The 16,851-nt window shown below is 42.6% G+C and overlaps 1 protein-coding gene across 2 annotated transcripts in view; it reads left to right on the top strand.

Annotated features, from left to right (window-relative positions):
* The first annotated feature begins 10,098 nt into the window (after positions 1-10,098).
* egfra (epidermal growth factor receptor a (erythroblastic leukemia viral (v-erb-b) oncogene homolog, avian)) overlaps positions 10,099-16,851 on the top strand; it is a 41,847-nt gene continuing 35,094 nt past the window's right edge. For both annotated transcript variants that reach the window (XM_008298027.1, XM_008298028.1), the window contains exon 1: positions 10,099-10,339. In XM_008298027.1, coding sequence (XP_008296249.1) covers positions 10,267-10,339 — 73 coding nt within the window. In that variant the 5' untranslated portion in view covers positions 10,099-10,266. The remainder of the gene's footprint in view (positions 10,340-16,851) is intronic.

Here is a 16,851-nt window from a genome sequence, read left to right on the forward strand (position 1 = left end):
TCACTTCTGCACTACAAAGGCTGCGGCTTTTGTGCAATTTTAAGTGCACACCTATAGTCAGATAGTTAGATGTTAAATCCCTGATGAGGAGCCGAGGCCCGGGTCAGGATGCTGGACTGATGCAGGCTGCATTCCTCTGCTGCTGCGCGCACACGCCTCAGCCAAACGGAAACCAGCCTTTGTGCACTGACAAAGCTGAGCAATAGTTTTGTAATAAACAGAATATTGCTCGCAGAAAACCAACAATTGCTACCGTAGTAAATCAGCCACACTTTTCACATCTAACAAAAGCTGATTTTTTTCCTAATTCTGACCACTCATCTCTTTGACCCCTGCGCGCCCCAGAGTCCAAAACAGAAGACCTGACAGCTTCCTGAGCTCATACAGCACTTCACAGCACAGATATGGTCTCCATCACTGGACAACAACCTGCTGCCAGCAACATGAGCCACAAGATGGCAGTGTTTCCTTGAGGAACCAGCAGCAGTAGGAGTTAGTGAGGACACAGGAAACACTGGAACCTGAATCCACCCCTCATAGAGTGATGAGCTGGGAAAATGATCTGACACTGACCAGATACGACAGGAAGAAAGGGAGTAGAAGAAGTTCATTAAAAAAGAATCTTAATCACACTAAACATTTTTTTAATGTTTAGATGCAGTACATTCAGGAGGGGTGTGTGTGGAAGTATTCAGTAAAAATACAAATACCTCACCGTGAAAATGCTCCACTGCCAGTAAAAGCTCTGCATTCAAAGTCTTACTAAAATAAAAGCATGTAAGCAGTTTTTAAAAAAGTAAAAAGCTGTGCAGGAAAACTGGCCTGTCGGTGTTTTTACAACCATATATGATGTTTTTGGATTCGTATTGCGGCTGCATATGTTGTATTTTACTGCTGTGGATGTTTAAGCTCGCGCTCACTTTAACGACTTTATAAACTGTCGCTGCCAAACAATAAAAAAGATCCGATTTTTATTAGAAAAACAGCTCTGTTTTCAGCTTCAGATGCATTTTCCTGCTACTTAAAGAGTAACTTAAACAGAAAAAGGACATATCTGAAGGAGTAGGAAGAATGTTATCGAACCACAGAGGGACGTTTAATCTTTTAGTTCATAGCAAAAGTTTAAAATCAGTAAATCTGGAGATGAAGTCCACTGCTATTGAAATCTGCAAAGCTGGTGGACGAATGTAGTTGAGTGAAAATATTTGCTTCAGAGATGTTGTTGAGCAGAAGAGGAAAGTTGCACAAAATGGAAAAACTCCAGCAAAGTCCAAGAATCTCAAACGTGCTGTGAGCGCTTTGCTAAAAGAAGTTGGTTAGATTCCATCACTGCTAATATGCAAAACGGATCAGGAATTAAACATTTTCTACACATCAGCTGTCAAACTGTTTAACAATTCATGATGTGGAGGCATCAAGGAACACCGAGTGGCCCGGTTCACATTTAAGCCTCCCAGTGTGTTTTGGATCCATCCGGCACTTTCCTGTCTGTGGACCGAGCTTTTTTAAAAACACCGTCTCTCCTCGGAGCAGCGTCTGAATCTGGTGTTCCTCTGGAGGGAGTGAAGCTACCTGCAGAGAAATCTGTGCTCATTATATCAACAATCTCATTCTATCAATCAGTTGCGTAACAGTCGGTTGGAATGAACATGGTGTGCCAAGCTGCCATATTTGTGGCCTGACACGGTCCGGTGCAGAATGTGCAGCGCTGCAGCCAGCAAAGCTAACAGCTTTTGGGCTTTTTTAATAACACTTGGGACTGACTCAGAGATTCCTGTAGTGAGTTCTAATCACTGCTTTGAATGGATTTGACGGAGTGGGCAAGTTACGGGAAAGCTGGTAGCAGCTCTGGGAACGAAGCTCCAACTGTGCAGCAGAGAAACACTTCAGTGCACGTTGAAGGCCTGCAATGACGAAGGCCACGTCCAAGATTAGCAACGCTGCCTTAACGAGATTCAGCACAGAGCCAGTTTACCTGTCACAAAGATTCTGATTTAATAATAGTTGTTAATGCAGATATAACGGCTGTTTATGTTTTATTCTGTCATGTAGAGACCAGCTGTCTGACTTGTTCATATATAAACAGACCATCCAGCATCATGAGGTGCTGTAACACCACTCAGCTCTCCATGTTTCACCGTTCTGAACAGGAATGAGGAATTTCAAACTGAATCCACCTTTTTATAGCCAAACCTGAGCAGCTCACTGGGCTTCTCTGAGAAACTAATCCAGCATCACATTCAACCACTAAAACTAATGTTTCTGTTCAGGAATGCAAAGTACATAACAATAATCTGACATCTTTGTCCAGAAATAATAATGTGCTTTACTATTTTTGTTTGTTTGTTTGTTTTAATGGAAAACAGTAAATTTGAAAATTATTAATTTATATAATATTATTAATAATTGCCAATGCTGTTAATTTAGGGCAGCTGTCATTGGGTGACATTGGGTGGAGATCTAATACATTAATTCATTCATTCATTCTGCTCCACCAGCCTCTACAGTTCATCTCCTCTTCACAGATCTTCTCATGCAGCTTATAAAACTCAGTGTTTGTAGATTTGTTCCTACCTTCTGACTGTGACTGTGTCCGGATCCGTCTTTATAGTAGAACCTCAGCGTTCCAACCAAAATGGACCGGAAGTTGACGATCACGTGTCCTGAATCTCTTCCATCCTCCTCAGACAATTTTAAAATCCAGTAAGAGCTTCTAGCAGTGAAATCCAACCTCCAAGCATGGACTTTTGAAGTGGTTTGACTACTTTCAGTTCATAACTTTAAGTTTAGCTCCTCTGAGATTTAACCTCCTTCATTCTGCTCCAGCTCCAGAAGTCCTCCCCTCTTCATCAGTCTCTCCTCTAAACACCATAAACTCTAATTCAAACTGCCTGTTACCTGTCCTACAGCTTCCGGGTTAAAGTCCTCTGACTCCGCCCACCATAATGACATCATAGCCGAGCACCGTGACTGCTCCAGCGCCCCCTGCTGGTGGCCCTTCTCCTCCAGTTTCACCTCTGTAGTTTCATACTGCAGGTCATGATAGTAATCTGGTTAAAGTGAGGTTTGTTCATGTGAATCAGGCTGTGGAGGAAAAGTTCTGATGGTTGGGTTGAAACATCTGTTCTTCTCAAGAGCACGATTCAAGGCTGAAAAATAGGTGTGAATGTGAGTGCGTCTTGTTGCCTGTCTCTGTGTTGGCCCTGTGATGGACCGGTTACCTGTCCAGGTGAACCAGTCCTTCACCCAAAGTCTGCTTAGTTAGGCTCCAGCCACCCCGTGACCCTACAGAGACCGTGTATAGAAAATGGATGGACGATAGAGACACTCAGTTCAGGACGTAGACTTCATGGATGCTTCTTTTCATTCTTCCGTTCACTCCCAGTGGCTCCGTCTGGAGTTCAGTGAAAACATAAAACACATTGTGTTTGGAGTCAGACTGACTTTGGTTGTTTAGTGACACAAAACAAAACAAACTAAAAAAAAAAAAAAACTGGCCGAGCCCCCCATAATCATCAACAATTTGCTGACTATATAATTATACAAAATGATAGCTAAATATTATAATATTTAGAATATTGCATTGCACTGCCCTGCAGTGTATGAACATGTCCTCTACCTGAATGCCATCACTTATCACTCTAAGGCCATGAATGGTTCATATTATACATAATCTGTGATGACTACATACGACTGGAGCACCGTGTCATGTCAGTTCATGAAGGTCGTACATGCTTGCACTACTTTAAAGGATGTGTGTCATACTTGACGCCACTCATAGTCTCATATCTCACACAGTATATTTCCTTTGTATCAAGTCACTATAATGGTGCCTTGCCTGATGTTCATCTGTGAGCATCCAGCATGCTGCTGATCTCCTGCATCCAGATGTGAAGGTTGTGCACGCGTGTACATATTCAAAGGAAATGCATCAGTCTTGACCTCTCACACAGTCTCATCTCACAGTACACTTCCTTTGAAGTCACTATGATGGTGTTTTGCTAGACGTTCATCTGTTTGCATCCAGCATTCTGCTGATTCTATGAGTTCAGATGAGAAGGTCATGCTACTCCCATGAATTCAAAGGAAATGCAACATGCTTGTCTCTACACATGGGCTAATTATATTAAAATTGATTTCATTTCAAGGTGGCTCTGCTCTTCTGGGGGTTTGTGATCTGATGCTCAGATTGTTCCAGAGCATCACAAAATGCATGTCGTTCCAAAATAAATGGTTAAGTCTGTGTCCTGTCTGAATTGTGTAATATTGTGTAGATTCCCCACGTGCCACCAAACAGCTCTGGCCTGTTGGGTAATGAACACATCACCTCTGGAGGTGCTGAGGACAAACGCTGCTATCAGGGAGTGAGAACAATGTTCAGGTGGCTGGTTGGCTCCAGGGCTGTTGTGATTGGTCCCTTAAAGGAAAAGGCACATGATCACAATAATAGCAGAATGACAATGAGGTGAGATGCAGAACGGTCTGACGAGGGACAAAGCAACATCTGTGTAAAGACCAAGACCCGAGGTTTCCCAGAGGAACGTTGCACTGTAGCATCAATAGAGGATCGATTCACTTCACCTGTCAGCGGTTGTGTCTGACGTGTTGGTGTTGGTCCCACAGCTATTGGACGAAAATTTAAATTGTTAATTGCATTTTTTTCTTGTTCTTTTATTCATGCAGGCCTGGGATTTGTAAAGACATGGTTGGTTTTAATGAGTGCCACGATCAATGACGCCATCACAGCTTTAAAGCAGAATAAGTAAATTGCCTTTGGAGGCTGAACACAGAACCTTCAGGAGATTATTCACATTACTCATAACCGTGAACAAGGTGTTCCATGTTTTGAAACAGGATGTGACTGGTTGTGAAGTTGAGAAAGGGATTCCTATTGGATTAAAACAGGTTCATTCATTTACTCTGAGGTGTTTACTGTGTAACCCATCGGGACGCCATGGAGACCACATGCTCTGGCAAGAGAACATGGCTCAGAGCCAGAGACCGGGGGCCTCGTCAGGAAAGGCAACCAGACACACATTTTGTCATTCTTATAAGAAGAAAAAATGTGCATGTAGGAATATATTCACTTTTACAAAACAAGCTATTCCTACATTCAAATATTTGCCTTTACTATGTTGTTTACCAGGTTTAGCTGTAGGAGGTTTGCCCTGAGGGGGGCAGATGGTGAGATACAAGGTAATCTCACTGCCTTCTCTAATTAAACCTAATTAATTGGTGCTTGACAGTTTGCTCCGAATGCCTGGGGCTCTTCAACTATACTGCTGAAAACAGGATTTGGAATGCTATTATTACAGCCTTTATGGATCCACTCACATTTAATCCGTGTCTTTTCTCACATGTCAGATATGTGGCAGCCACGGCGAGCACATGAAGTAGTTCGGAGAAAGCTAATCTGAGAGCTTAGATGTGTTCTCACTCGATGTTGTCAAACCCATTATTTTTTGATTTGGAATTGTTTAATATTTCTGCTCATCTTCCTCCAGGTGAGGATTAGATCATGTACAAGTCTGCTTTCTAAATAAAGCTACGCAGGAGTTTACCAATTAAAACAAAAACTATTTCCCTTACCGAGTCTTGCGGCTAAAATCTCATTTCAAAGCAAGATCTTGACGCTGAAAACAACAACCAGAGCTGCCACAGTCATTTTGTGTTGATTTAATTCATCCTTTTTTACAGAGAACATGCTCCTGGTAGTTATTAAACCAACAGGCCAAAACATTAGCACAGTCATTTACTATTATATATATCGTGTTATTTCATCATATTTCTTTCAAACTGTGTGAAAAAGGAACGCATTAGATCATCACATCTGAGCTGGCAAACGCTCGCTGTGTTAAAATCAAAAGATTGTATTCTCACCTTATGCTGAGAGGAGGAATATTTAATATTAAAAAAAGAGAAGAAGTGTTATTGAACATGCTGCCATCAGAGCACCTCACATGTTTAGTCAAAAAACAATAAACTCTACAACATTTTGAGTCGGTATCAGAGCCTGGTGTCTCCTCCGTCGTGCTGCAGGGATTTCCTTAAATGTTTTTGCTGCACATTGTTTTCGTGTCCTCCAGTGAATCTGAAGTGGCTCCTCCTCGTGTCTTTAGTTTGTTTTTTTGGTTGTTTTGTTTGTACTTTTAATAATGTATTAATCTCGCTGTAAAGGAGAAAAATCAATAAGCACATTGTTAAAAAGCTCCTCTAAACAGCTTCATCTGCTTCAGTTCCTGGATTCATTCTCTGATACACAGCTGGTGTGATGTTTGTGAACGTGAATCCTGCACCATCCCATATGTCTTCAGCACCATCTCATCCCGGACGTGTACAAGTGAAACAAACAGGGGAATAATAATCATAGTAATAATAATGGCAGCAGGACTGATGGGGGTTGTCGCTTTCCTGTGACTGTTTTTCAAAAAACACTGAGATGTTGCTGGTCCATCTGGGCCCTGTCATGCAGATCAGACACGAGACCTTCAGGACCCCAACAACACACTCCCATCGCTGTTCTGCCTCACTGAGCCGCTTAATAGGACTCCTTGTATCAACATCATGTTCTCAGAGGTTGCATCTTATACTCTTACACCTAAAGTCTCTCCCTGGTTGTTCATTTAACCCCTAAATCTCCCCAAATGCACTCTGAGAACACGCAACACAGTGACGAGCTGTAATATCAGAGTAATTCAGCCATGTTGAAATCTGAAGCTGATTCTGAAGAACGACAGGGAGATCCTGCAAGCCGACACGATTGGTTCCTTAGATTTTTTACATATGAAACCCTGGAAGACTTCTTGTTCTTAGGAATCAGCACACTGCAGATTCCAACCGGTTTTCTCCAGCGATACGTATTAAAAACACCGTACGGACACGTTAACAAGGTAAACATCTTGATTTCCACCTGAAGGCCTCTTTGATAAATCAAACACGAGCTGCAGTAATTAACTGCTAATCCATAAAGTTCCTTCAGGTGATAAATACCAGCATGCAGCGCTTATTGAACTTAAGGGATGGAAAGTGTGAGAATATTGCACCGTGGAACATCATCTCTCGTCTCCCTCTGGACACTTTCTCTCTCCCCCTTCTGTCTCTGCCTTTCTTTGTTTTGCTTTCTCTTGAATCCCCACCGGTCCGGCCGCTGTTCTGTGTTTGTTAAGTGTTTCTGCTCGTCTCAGAATAGCAGCGGACGGCAAAACGAACCGCTCGAACAACCGTAGCGTCTCTCTTTCTCACCGAAACATTTCATAATTGAGCCAGTGGTGTAGAAATGGGCCGCTGGTAGGACGCCAAGGCGATTTCTTTCTCCCTCTCTCCTCCTCTTAAACGAGTGGTTCAGTATGTGGCAAACCTTGGTTTCAAAACATCTCCGGCAAATGACCCTGAAGTAAAGCTGCAATTTCATTTTCGCTGAAAGTAAAGCTGGCGGTACGCGACCTCTCCTGATTCCCTTTATGAGGCTTTCAGCTGTCGTCTTCTTCTCGGTTCCTTCAGTCAACAGTTACCTCACTGACGAAGGCCACGGATGCTTTCTGTGACAGCACTTAGAACAGTTAAACTGAGAGCCGCATCACATCCACAGCACTTCTCGTCTCATGTGAAACGTTAGCGTCGCATTAGGTAATTTCTCGTGGAGGAAAATGGTCGCGGCTTGGCCCAACACAATAACCCCCTTCCGCCAGCAGTACGACCAAAGACGATTTGCTGAGCCATTAGGCCCGCTGTAATGAAATAAACACCGGCGTGAAAAATGATTTCTATCACTCCCGTCCCCATAGAGTCTGATATGTGCACAGCAACAAGCACATTTAAGCAGCTTGACGTCCAATTAGACTCGCTCCCACAAGACGGACGCTCTGTCGACGGTCTTCTCCGTCCAACCGCCGCTTGACACTGATGCTGACGACTGTCTTTCATACGTCAAGAGATAAACGCGGGCAAAATGCTAATAGGATGTCAGAAGTTTTTATCGGCCAAATTCAGGGCAGTCTTCAGAAGTTCAGTTTGACGTCCAGGATAATTCGTCATCACACCAACTTTCTGTGGCAAAAATAGCCGGCGGGACATCAGAGTGTGTGCAGGTCTATTTAAGAGAAAATCAAAAGGTAGATATGAATCAGTAGAATGACCCTGCAGTCACGTCTCTAAGTCTGGCTGCAAGTCTTTGATATCACTCAGCATCACAAAGTTTAATCACTTTTCTTGCTGTGAGGATTACATTTCTGTTCTTGCAAATTAATAAGACTGTTTTTGTTTTGCTTATCCTTTTATAGACACACTAAACGGCCAAAATCGCATCAAAAGCCCAAACAAATACCCCCAACGGAGGCATCGCCAGAGCGTTAAGCCAAACATAACATAAGAACGCCACCAGCTACTGAGCCTCAGCAGCATCGAAACAAGGAAACCCATGTAGTATTGTATTATATCGGATTATCTCTCTTTCTAACCGCAGACAAAGTTGTGTTTTTTTACGGTTAATCTTTATGTTCTTGTGTACATTAAAGCAGGCAGTTTGTAGAAGAGACAGACCAATAAATCAGTCTGGTTTTAGGGACCATGCTGTCAGTGTGCAGACCGGGCATGAGGGATACGTAGCAAGACGTCGCAGCACCACGACGTCAAACACCAGACAGAAATCAAAACAGTGTTTGACTGATTCAGTCGTGGTGAGATGTGGCCCCGAGGTAGGAAGGGAGAGGGAATGCTTTTAATAGAAATCCTCTAACTGGTGGGAAGAAATTAAAGAAGGGTTTTAGGTAAGTTACTCTGACAGCACAAAAATACGCCTCTGTTTTGTTTTTTATTATATATATTATACACAAACCTTTATTTACGGCTAACATGTGAGTGATATAGTGGAGGGTGATCCATTAGCTTGAGCAACACTTTCTCTGTAATATATGTGAAAGAAGGATTTCTTAGTGCTCACTTACTTTTTGTGTTCTTAATACATATTGATTGATAATCAGAATGTAAATAGAGAACAAACACTGTTCAGTAGAAGTCTTTTCTTGCTGTCTTATAAACGTGAGCTAACTGCAGTTTATTTTGTCGTCTTGCGAGTTGTGAAAGTGGAAAACTAGCCGAGTTTAACCAACTGAACTGGAGACAAACAAAACATTTACTTGAATTAGTTAGAACTGTTTTGACAACTATAACTTAACAAATACAATCCACAGCGAGTTTCCACCACGTCTGTCTTCTTCTGGAGGACGTCTAACGATGTGTTCCGGGAAGTCTGCTCATGGACTAGTTCTGTTTCCCAGAAACTGGTTTTCAGAAGCTGTTTATTTATTTAATTTATCATTTCAGGTCAAACAGTCTCAAGTTAGAAGGGCCTCTGTTTTAAAGTTCTAAAAAATTAAACATTTCAGGAGTTAAATAAACTGAAATGGATTCAATTTTTATTCAGTTTTATTTGTCAAGTGGCAGAGAACCCTTTGAGAGAGCAGTCAGGGACTGTGGGAAGGAACCAAACAAAAAAAACTATTGGGGAGGAGGAAAATAAAAGCTGTGACAGAACCAGGCTCAGGGAAGGACGCCATCTGCCTCCACCAGTCCGGGTCAGGGTCCACCTGCAAAACTCATATTTACATTAACTAGAAAAGAGGAGCTGACTTTATGTTCCTTTATGATTCTTGGTCATCAGCATCAGAAAATGAAGCTTTTTTATGTGTTCATGTGAAAACAAACCAAACAAATCTGATATATTGTGATGTGGGTTCTGGTCAGACAAACAAAAATGCATAACTTCTTATTTGGACTGGGCTCTTACATGTTATCTGGGTGATCTTCCTTCAACTAACTCATGAATCAAACCATAAACTCACGCTTTGTTTTGTGTTGATCGACTAGTTTGAGAGCAAGTTAACGAACTACATCCGTGTTTTTACATGTTTTAATGCAGATTTTGTGACCTGTTCCACGCTGCAGTCTATTTTGTGAAGGATCGAGCAGCTATATGAATGCAGACTATGTTTTTTTATTATTATTATTTTCAGCTCGTACCTGAGCAGCAGAGACGCGCATCTGTCCTCCCTCCTGCTGACGTCAGCGCAGGCAGCAGCGCGTCCTCGCCGCCGGAGCTCGGACTGCTGAAGATATCTGGAGGAGGAGGAGCTGTCAAAGTTTCCCAGAGAAGGAAAAACCCGTAGCGAGAACAAACCCGAGGATTTTGGGAACTTTTGAACAAGCGGATTTTTGTGTCGCGTCGTGGGCATGGAATGACACCTTCCCTCCAGGAGCGTCAAAAACACGATGGCAAGCCGTTTTCTCAAGTGGATCACCTCTCTGCTCTGGCTGGGCTCCTGCGTTCTGGCGGAAAAGAAAGGTATGTTGGCAGGAGCCGAGCCGTAGCAGGACGCAGGCAGCCCTTTCCCTCCTTCCACTCGTCCTACATTTCCATAAATCACACAGAAATCACAGGCTGGCCACGAAGCCGCAGAGAAACTCGATCCAGCATGGGAGAAAAGTTTCTCACAGGCTCGCTGCTCAGCCTGTGACCTGGTTAGAGCGACAGAGAGGCTCCAAGAAAGTTGAGCCTTGTCTATCAGCGCGGCCCAGGTTCTTTGATAACGAACAGAGAGTGTGGTGGAAATGTTCTGATACACTGATCGGGTTGGTTTAATTGCGTAATTGCGCATCTTTGGCAAAATTTACGAGGAACCGAGTGTCGACTGGTGCAGCACGTTGATAGTCATGATGGTGGATGGAGCAAGTTTCTCCTCGTCCATCTAAAATCTCTTTTTATAAACTGTTTAAGCTGCTTTTTCCATTTTCTGTCACGAGTTGCTATTTGTAGGCAAAATTAGAATCAAAACTGGGACACGGTGTCACCTTGAAACACTCCAAAAGTACTTTTCTTACTTTATCTCACACATGAAGTCTCACCAGACTGACAGATTTTCTCTTTTGAAGTTTGCTTTTTCTTTCTGCGTCCAACTCAGCCGCTCACATCCAGTGCTGTGTGTGTCTGAGCATCCTCTGGCGTGATAAAAGAAAAGCTGGTGGCCAACTTTTATCTGGTTCTCAAAAGGAAATTACATCAAAATGTGGAGACAGTCACTTTATCCAAGTTGCACAGATGGGAAAAAAAACAAGCAGCGTGTGAGGAAGTGTGATGAAACTCATGATGCTGTTTCTTGGATGTTCAAGTGTTTTCCATTTGAGTAAAGGTCACAGAAATGTCATATTGCTATGATAGGATCAGGTTTTGTCTGTTGCTTTAGTGTGTGTCTTCTCTTCAGATGATGATGAAGTTGTACAAAACAATATGCTGAAGAACAATGTGTCGCATGATAATGTAAAAAAAAAGAAAAATCCATTCTAATCCACGTTGGTTCATGGGGTGACTCAGGGATCGTAAAAGCCAGATGTCAGGAGGGAAAGTGACCATGAGTACAGCTTTCCTCCCTAATGACTTTAACTTCCTATTCTCGTGAATCATAATTGTCCACACTCATTGCAGCGTTGTTCCTCCTCATGAGCAGATAAGCTCGTGTGCTCGGTGCCAGCGGCGCACGTGTTCGTTGCATCTCTCCTGTCTGGTCCAACAAGTAACAGCCAGCGCCGGCTTTCAGAGAACCATAACAAATCAAAAGTGTTTGTGAGCCAAAAAGACAGAGTCCCTAAATATTTCCGGGCTTCTAAACAAAACTAGACGGTGCACATTTCATGCCGCGGCAAGTCTCCCACAGTAAATAAGGATTTTGGAATTTTATTAAGACTGAAGAAGATTAGTAACGAGCAGCTGTAATGATAGATATGCTACGCAGCTCTATTTGCTCTGATTACTCTTCATTTTTTTTTACAACTAATCCAATTTCCATTTCCGGGGAAATGCAAGCTCCACCATATGGTCTGTCAGTTTGTAGTTGTTGTTGTTGTCGGTTTTTGTTTTTGGCTCGGGGCTCAGACAGATGTTTCAGTGTGGCACACCAGGTTTTCTTAGCACACAGTGTCCAGAGCAGTGAAACTCGATGCGAACAAGATGTCAGATTGTGATGATGTTCGTTTGGCATCAGCAGTGACAACTACCAGAGATAAATAACCAACACTTGGACGTGTGGGATGTTGTACATCTTGATAAAGTCAAAGAACATGGAAGTGAGATGCTGCTACTGATTAAAGAAAGAGTAGCTGGAGGGGAACACCGTACGGTTTATCCATTAACTCGAACCAAACAGCCGAATTACTCCTTCATGTTTCATACTTTTTTTTTTCCATAATGGTAAAGCACACGGATGTCAAAACAAAATAAAATGTCTGCCTCGTTCTAAGCTTAGTAACAGTGCATTTCTGAGATAATCCAGAGGGGTTTGAGAGGGTTTTCATCAGCTTTAAGGAGGATAATTTCCTCAATCCATAAAGAAACATGTAATCCTCTGACTTAAAATCACCAAATCAGGAGATACAAGTTTTTCAGGGACAGTCGACGCTTCGCTCTGATTTAGTTTAAGAGTGTTTGTGTTGCTGGAGAGCATCTGGTCAGCGGTTTAAAGGTGGAAATCGCAAAAGGTTTCAAGTTAAGAAGACATTGAAAAAGACACCTTTTGTTTGTGTTGTTCTGTGTTTGGATGTGACCTGGAAAATCCTGGAAAATTGTCTGCTTCAGTGAGCTTCAGAAAAAGATCAACAGTTTATCACCGACACACACACAAAAAAAAAAAAATGTATAAATACAAACACACGCTTCATTCAAGACTTTATGAAGTGAATATTCAGACAATATTCAAGCTCAGCATATTATTGTGAAATAATCATTTCTACTAGAATTTTATAGGAAGTAAAGTTATTTAATTGTAGATATTTTTGTTTGAAAGTCAGTTTTTATTTTGTCTTTTTTTCTGGTAAAGTTTTATTTCATAATGACGCATTCAGTTTTGTACAGTTACCGCTAATTTTCACAGTTTTTCTTTTCATAGTCTCCTCTTCACGACCTTCGACTCTTTACGCAACAATTTTAAAAACTAGTGTTGATCCTGAATGGGACAAAAAAGTACAGTTTGCATCAGTTCTTTCCGGTTAACTTTTCAGGACATTGTGTTCAAACTATATTGAGTTCAGGGAAACAGGTCTAAAAAAAAAAAAAGAAGTTATTAAGCCAGTAATTACACACAGTATTAAGCTGCTTTAATTTCCAGCATTGTTCTGTCAACACGACAACTTAAAAGGTTTATTTCAATCAATCATTTTGAAAGATTGCACCTAAATTAGCCAGTTCAGTTTGTCCCTACAAGTCACTTATTATGAATGTATATAATAAAATCACCATTGACACCTTTGGCATGAAAAATGGCTCTGAAATAAAAAATAAGATTTTAGTAATGATAATTGATAATGAAGTTAAACAACTTTCTGCATTATGACGGTAAAGTTATGGTTGAATATTTCAAACTGAATACAACTGAATCGCTCCACAAACAACAAAAACGTCCATCTGCTCCAGAGTAAAGTGCAGCTAACGAACCTGTTATCTACAGCAGTGATTTCACTTCCAAGTCAAGGAGCACGTTATTACCGGATTGCAGCAGTTTTGGGGCTCACAGATTACACCATAAAAAAACTCAATGTGATGGAAGTATAAGTTAACTTTACACATTTAGAGGTATTTGACCTTCAGCAACCAATTGTTATAAAGACTGTGAACATACATTTAAGATTAATTTGATTTTGTTGGCTTGAACCTGCAGATTTAGCTTCAGTTCATGCCGCCGCTGGCAGCAGGTCAGCTGGAGATGTGTTTTTGTTGTGAGACCATCTCATGGAGCTAACAGTACTTCAGTACACCAGCAGCACAAGTCGTCATACCAGCTATCATTGGCAAGAAAGGAGAAGTTTGTGTCTACTTCTGCCGGGAATCAGTGTTTAAACGTGACTAAGAATCATCACTGCATATTGTCTGTGCCGGTTCAGCCAGGCCCGGCTAATGAGGACTTTAAGTAGTAATAGTTGTTAGAAATAGTAATGAAATCAAACAAACATGCTTTCTCCAGGTTGTTAGACGATCCAGCTACACTTCGCTCCACCGTTCAGTCCGCCCCTGGTGGCAGCCTTGTCATGGGTTGGACAGTAAAGCCGGCTGGAAGTGAATCTGAGACTCGATGATGTACCTGGCAGCGAGCAGCCTCTCCCACAGGAAGCCCACCTGTCAGTCCCGAGCTCGGCGACAGCCTGCCAGGGTCTGATGGCTTCTGTGGGAGTCGGACAAGACTCGCTGAATAATAGAAAAGCTCCTCGTCCCCCCGCAACGGCATGCTCGGTTTATTAACTGTCATCATCTGTGGGGAGGTTGCAAATAATGCCCACAGCTTCACAGCCAACCGCAGGCAATAACTGCGGTGATTTGTTTCCCAGATGAAATGCTAAATGATCTTGGATTAAAGTGGTCTCGTTCTATTTGTGGCTTGAGTTGTGCTGGAGGGCCGATGAGTACATCTCTTACTGTACACTTAACATTTCTAAATACTTCTTCCTTTTGTTGTAGAATCCTGCCAAAGGTGCAGACGTGTCGCCGACCTGCCCCTCAGACTGGCCTCTGACAAACCTGTGCAGCATCAAACTAATCACAGGAGCATGTCAATAGCTAAATCCTTAATCCCTGATGCGAGCCTACCGGGCTTGCTTTGATAACCCGCTTACATCAATATGCTTTGATAGAGTTAATGAGTTATTTGAGCTCCTGACAGAATCAGATTGAAAGATAATATACTGCATGTGCTGTAGGTGAAGTCCGGCTTCATCGTTTCTGCGATGAAACGTGCGTGCACACCTGCAAAATTCGGGCTGAATCATGACAAAATTTCACCCCTGCAGTGCATTTCAGCATCCTGAGTAAGTGCTTTTCCCCGTGTGTGGAGCTGCGATCTAACAAGCCAGCTTCCCTCATCAGTCATCTGTTTTTTTTCCATCACTCTCAGAGAGCCGTGCCTTTTCTTTTCATTAAAGCCCACTCTCTGGGACTGGATGGATGTTGTTAGTGAAATATAGGTTATGATTCTGTGTAATCCTAGAACCTCGAGCTTTAGGCTCTGCAGTGGTCCTGGTACTACTGCAGACCCTCTGACGACCTTCCCAGACTTCCATCTGCTGCAGCCATTGTCGGAAATAAGGTTTTTTTTTTTCTCGGTTTGAGCCGTGGGATCTGGAGTGTAATTTCTCGCCGCCCTCTCCACTTGCTTTGATAAACTGCACCATGTCTGAGTGGTGGAGATTTTTAGAGAACCGTCGGCGAGGTGCAGGATTTCGGTTTCACTCGAGGACAATAGTGCCTCTGTCAGGGGCAGGTTATCTGGCAGCGCCGATGCTTCTGTCGAGCTCTGAGGTCTGAGCCGTGCAGCAGACGCACCCGAGGCTAGACGTGTATGTCATCAAGGGGGAACCCAGAAGTGAAGCAGCTTTTGTTCTTCTTTTAAGTGTAAAGACGCATCCGAACACAGAGAATCTATTGTGTCGCCCTAAAAAACAAAATCAAGGATGTGCTGCACTTGTGTTAATTACGCGTCAGGTTCCACCGCTGCAGTTTGTATACATCCAGCTCAGGATGGAATAAGTGAGTAAATGTGTGGTTACTCATTGAACGGCTCTGCGTCCTTTGTTTGTACATGGCGACAAAGTCATCCGCTGCGTTTATGGCCTTTCCATGATCCACTGGTTGTGCATGAAGAAACCGGTGGAAAGAGACCCAGAAACTGAGGCTGGAAAAAAGGCCTTCCGCTATCTCCCATCTCATCAGGTGTCGTGTTAAAAGGGAAAAGAGGCCACAGCTCCAGTCGAGCTGTTGCGCAGTACAGACATTTGTAAAGAATGTGAGGCGACGTGGAGCCATAACTTTGTCTAGTTTCGTTCTTTCGCCTTTTGCGGTAAAGTTTTTCGTCCTTGTTAAAGCAGAAAAATGGCCAAAGCTCACTGATGGTTCTCATTTTCTTGCACAACATCATGATTCATCAGCAGTGCTCCCTGCATTGAAGAACTTCTCATTTTTTGAGGCTTTTATTTGTCTTATGTTACACAAAAATCTATTAAATATGTTTGTGTTTTGGACAGTTGGTGGAACAACATCGAATTTCAGCGGTGACAGGTATATTTCTCTGCTTTGTGGCAACAAATAAGTGAGAAAATAATTGAAAAGAGCTGCAGCCCTAAACACCACTGAATTAAAACATGGGTGCATCTCCACCGTTTGTACCCAGAATGGAGCCAAAATGCACATTACAGTCCAGGTGCTTAATATTTCTAACCAGTTAATTTCTGTTTAAGAGGAATTGTTCTGTTTTGACGAAACAATCTTGAATGTTGCACTGAAACTGCTGAAACAGTAAGGCAGCTTTAGTGGAGAAGGTAAAGACGGAAAGTGGGCACCGAACACGTTTCCATCCTTGAGGCTTTGGGCTTGGATGAAAGCCACGGCTCTAACACGCTACACGCTGCGCTCAAGAGAGTTTTGCAGCTCAGTTCAGTTCTGAAAAGACAGACCTACTTTGAGGCATTTTCTTTTTTCTTACAAACAAATAAGTTGGTGTTTTGTATTCAGCACTGAGCTCTATGGATCTTCATGTCACTATGCAAATGCAGGAGATGTCAATGAGATGGACAGGGGTGGTGCACGGATCAAAGGAAGAATCACAGCGGCGAAGGAAAACGGGAAAGGCGGGGATACACAAATAAACATCAGAGGGATGGAGGAGATCTTTGGGATTCATGCCCTCACGTAATTGTTCATCAGAAAGGCCTAAATCTGCTCTGTCTCGCTGCTGCTCTTCACCAGGGAGCTCCTGTAGGTGTGTCATCTTCTCTAGTGACCTCCAGGTCAACCTGAGGAGCCTCAAACGGTGCTCGCCCTAA

This window comes from Stegastes partitus, unplaced genomic scaffold (assembly GCF_000690725.1).
Source record: "Stegastes partitus isolate 25-593 unplaced genomic scaffold, Stegastes_partitus-1.0.2 Scaffold1272, whole genome shotgun sequence".
NCBI lineage: Eukaryota > Metazoa > Chordata > Actinopteri > Pomacentridae > Stegastes > Stegastes partitus.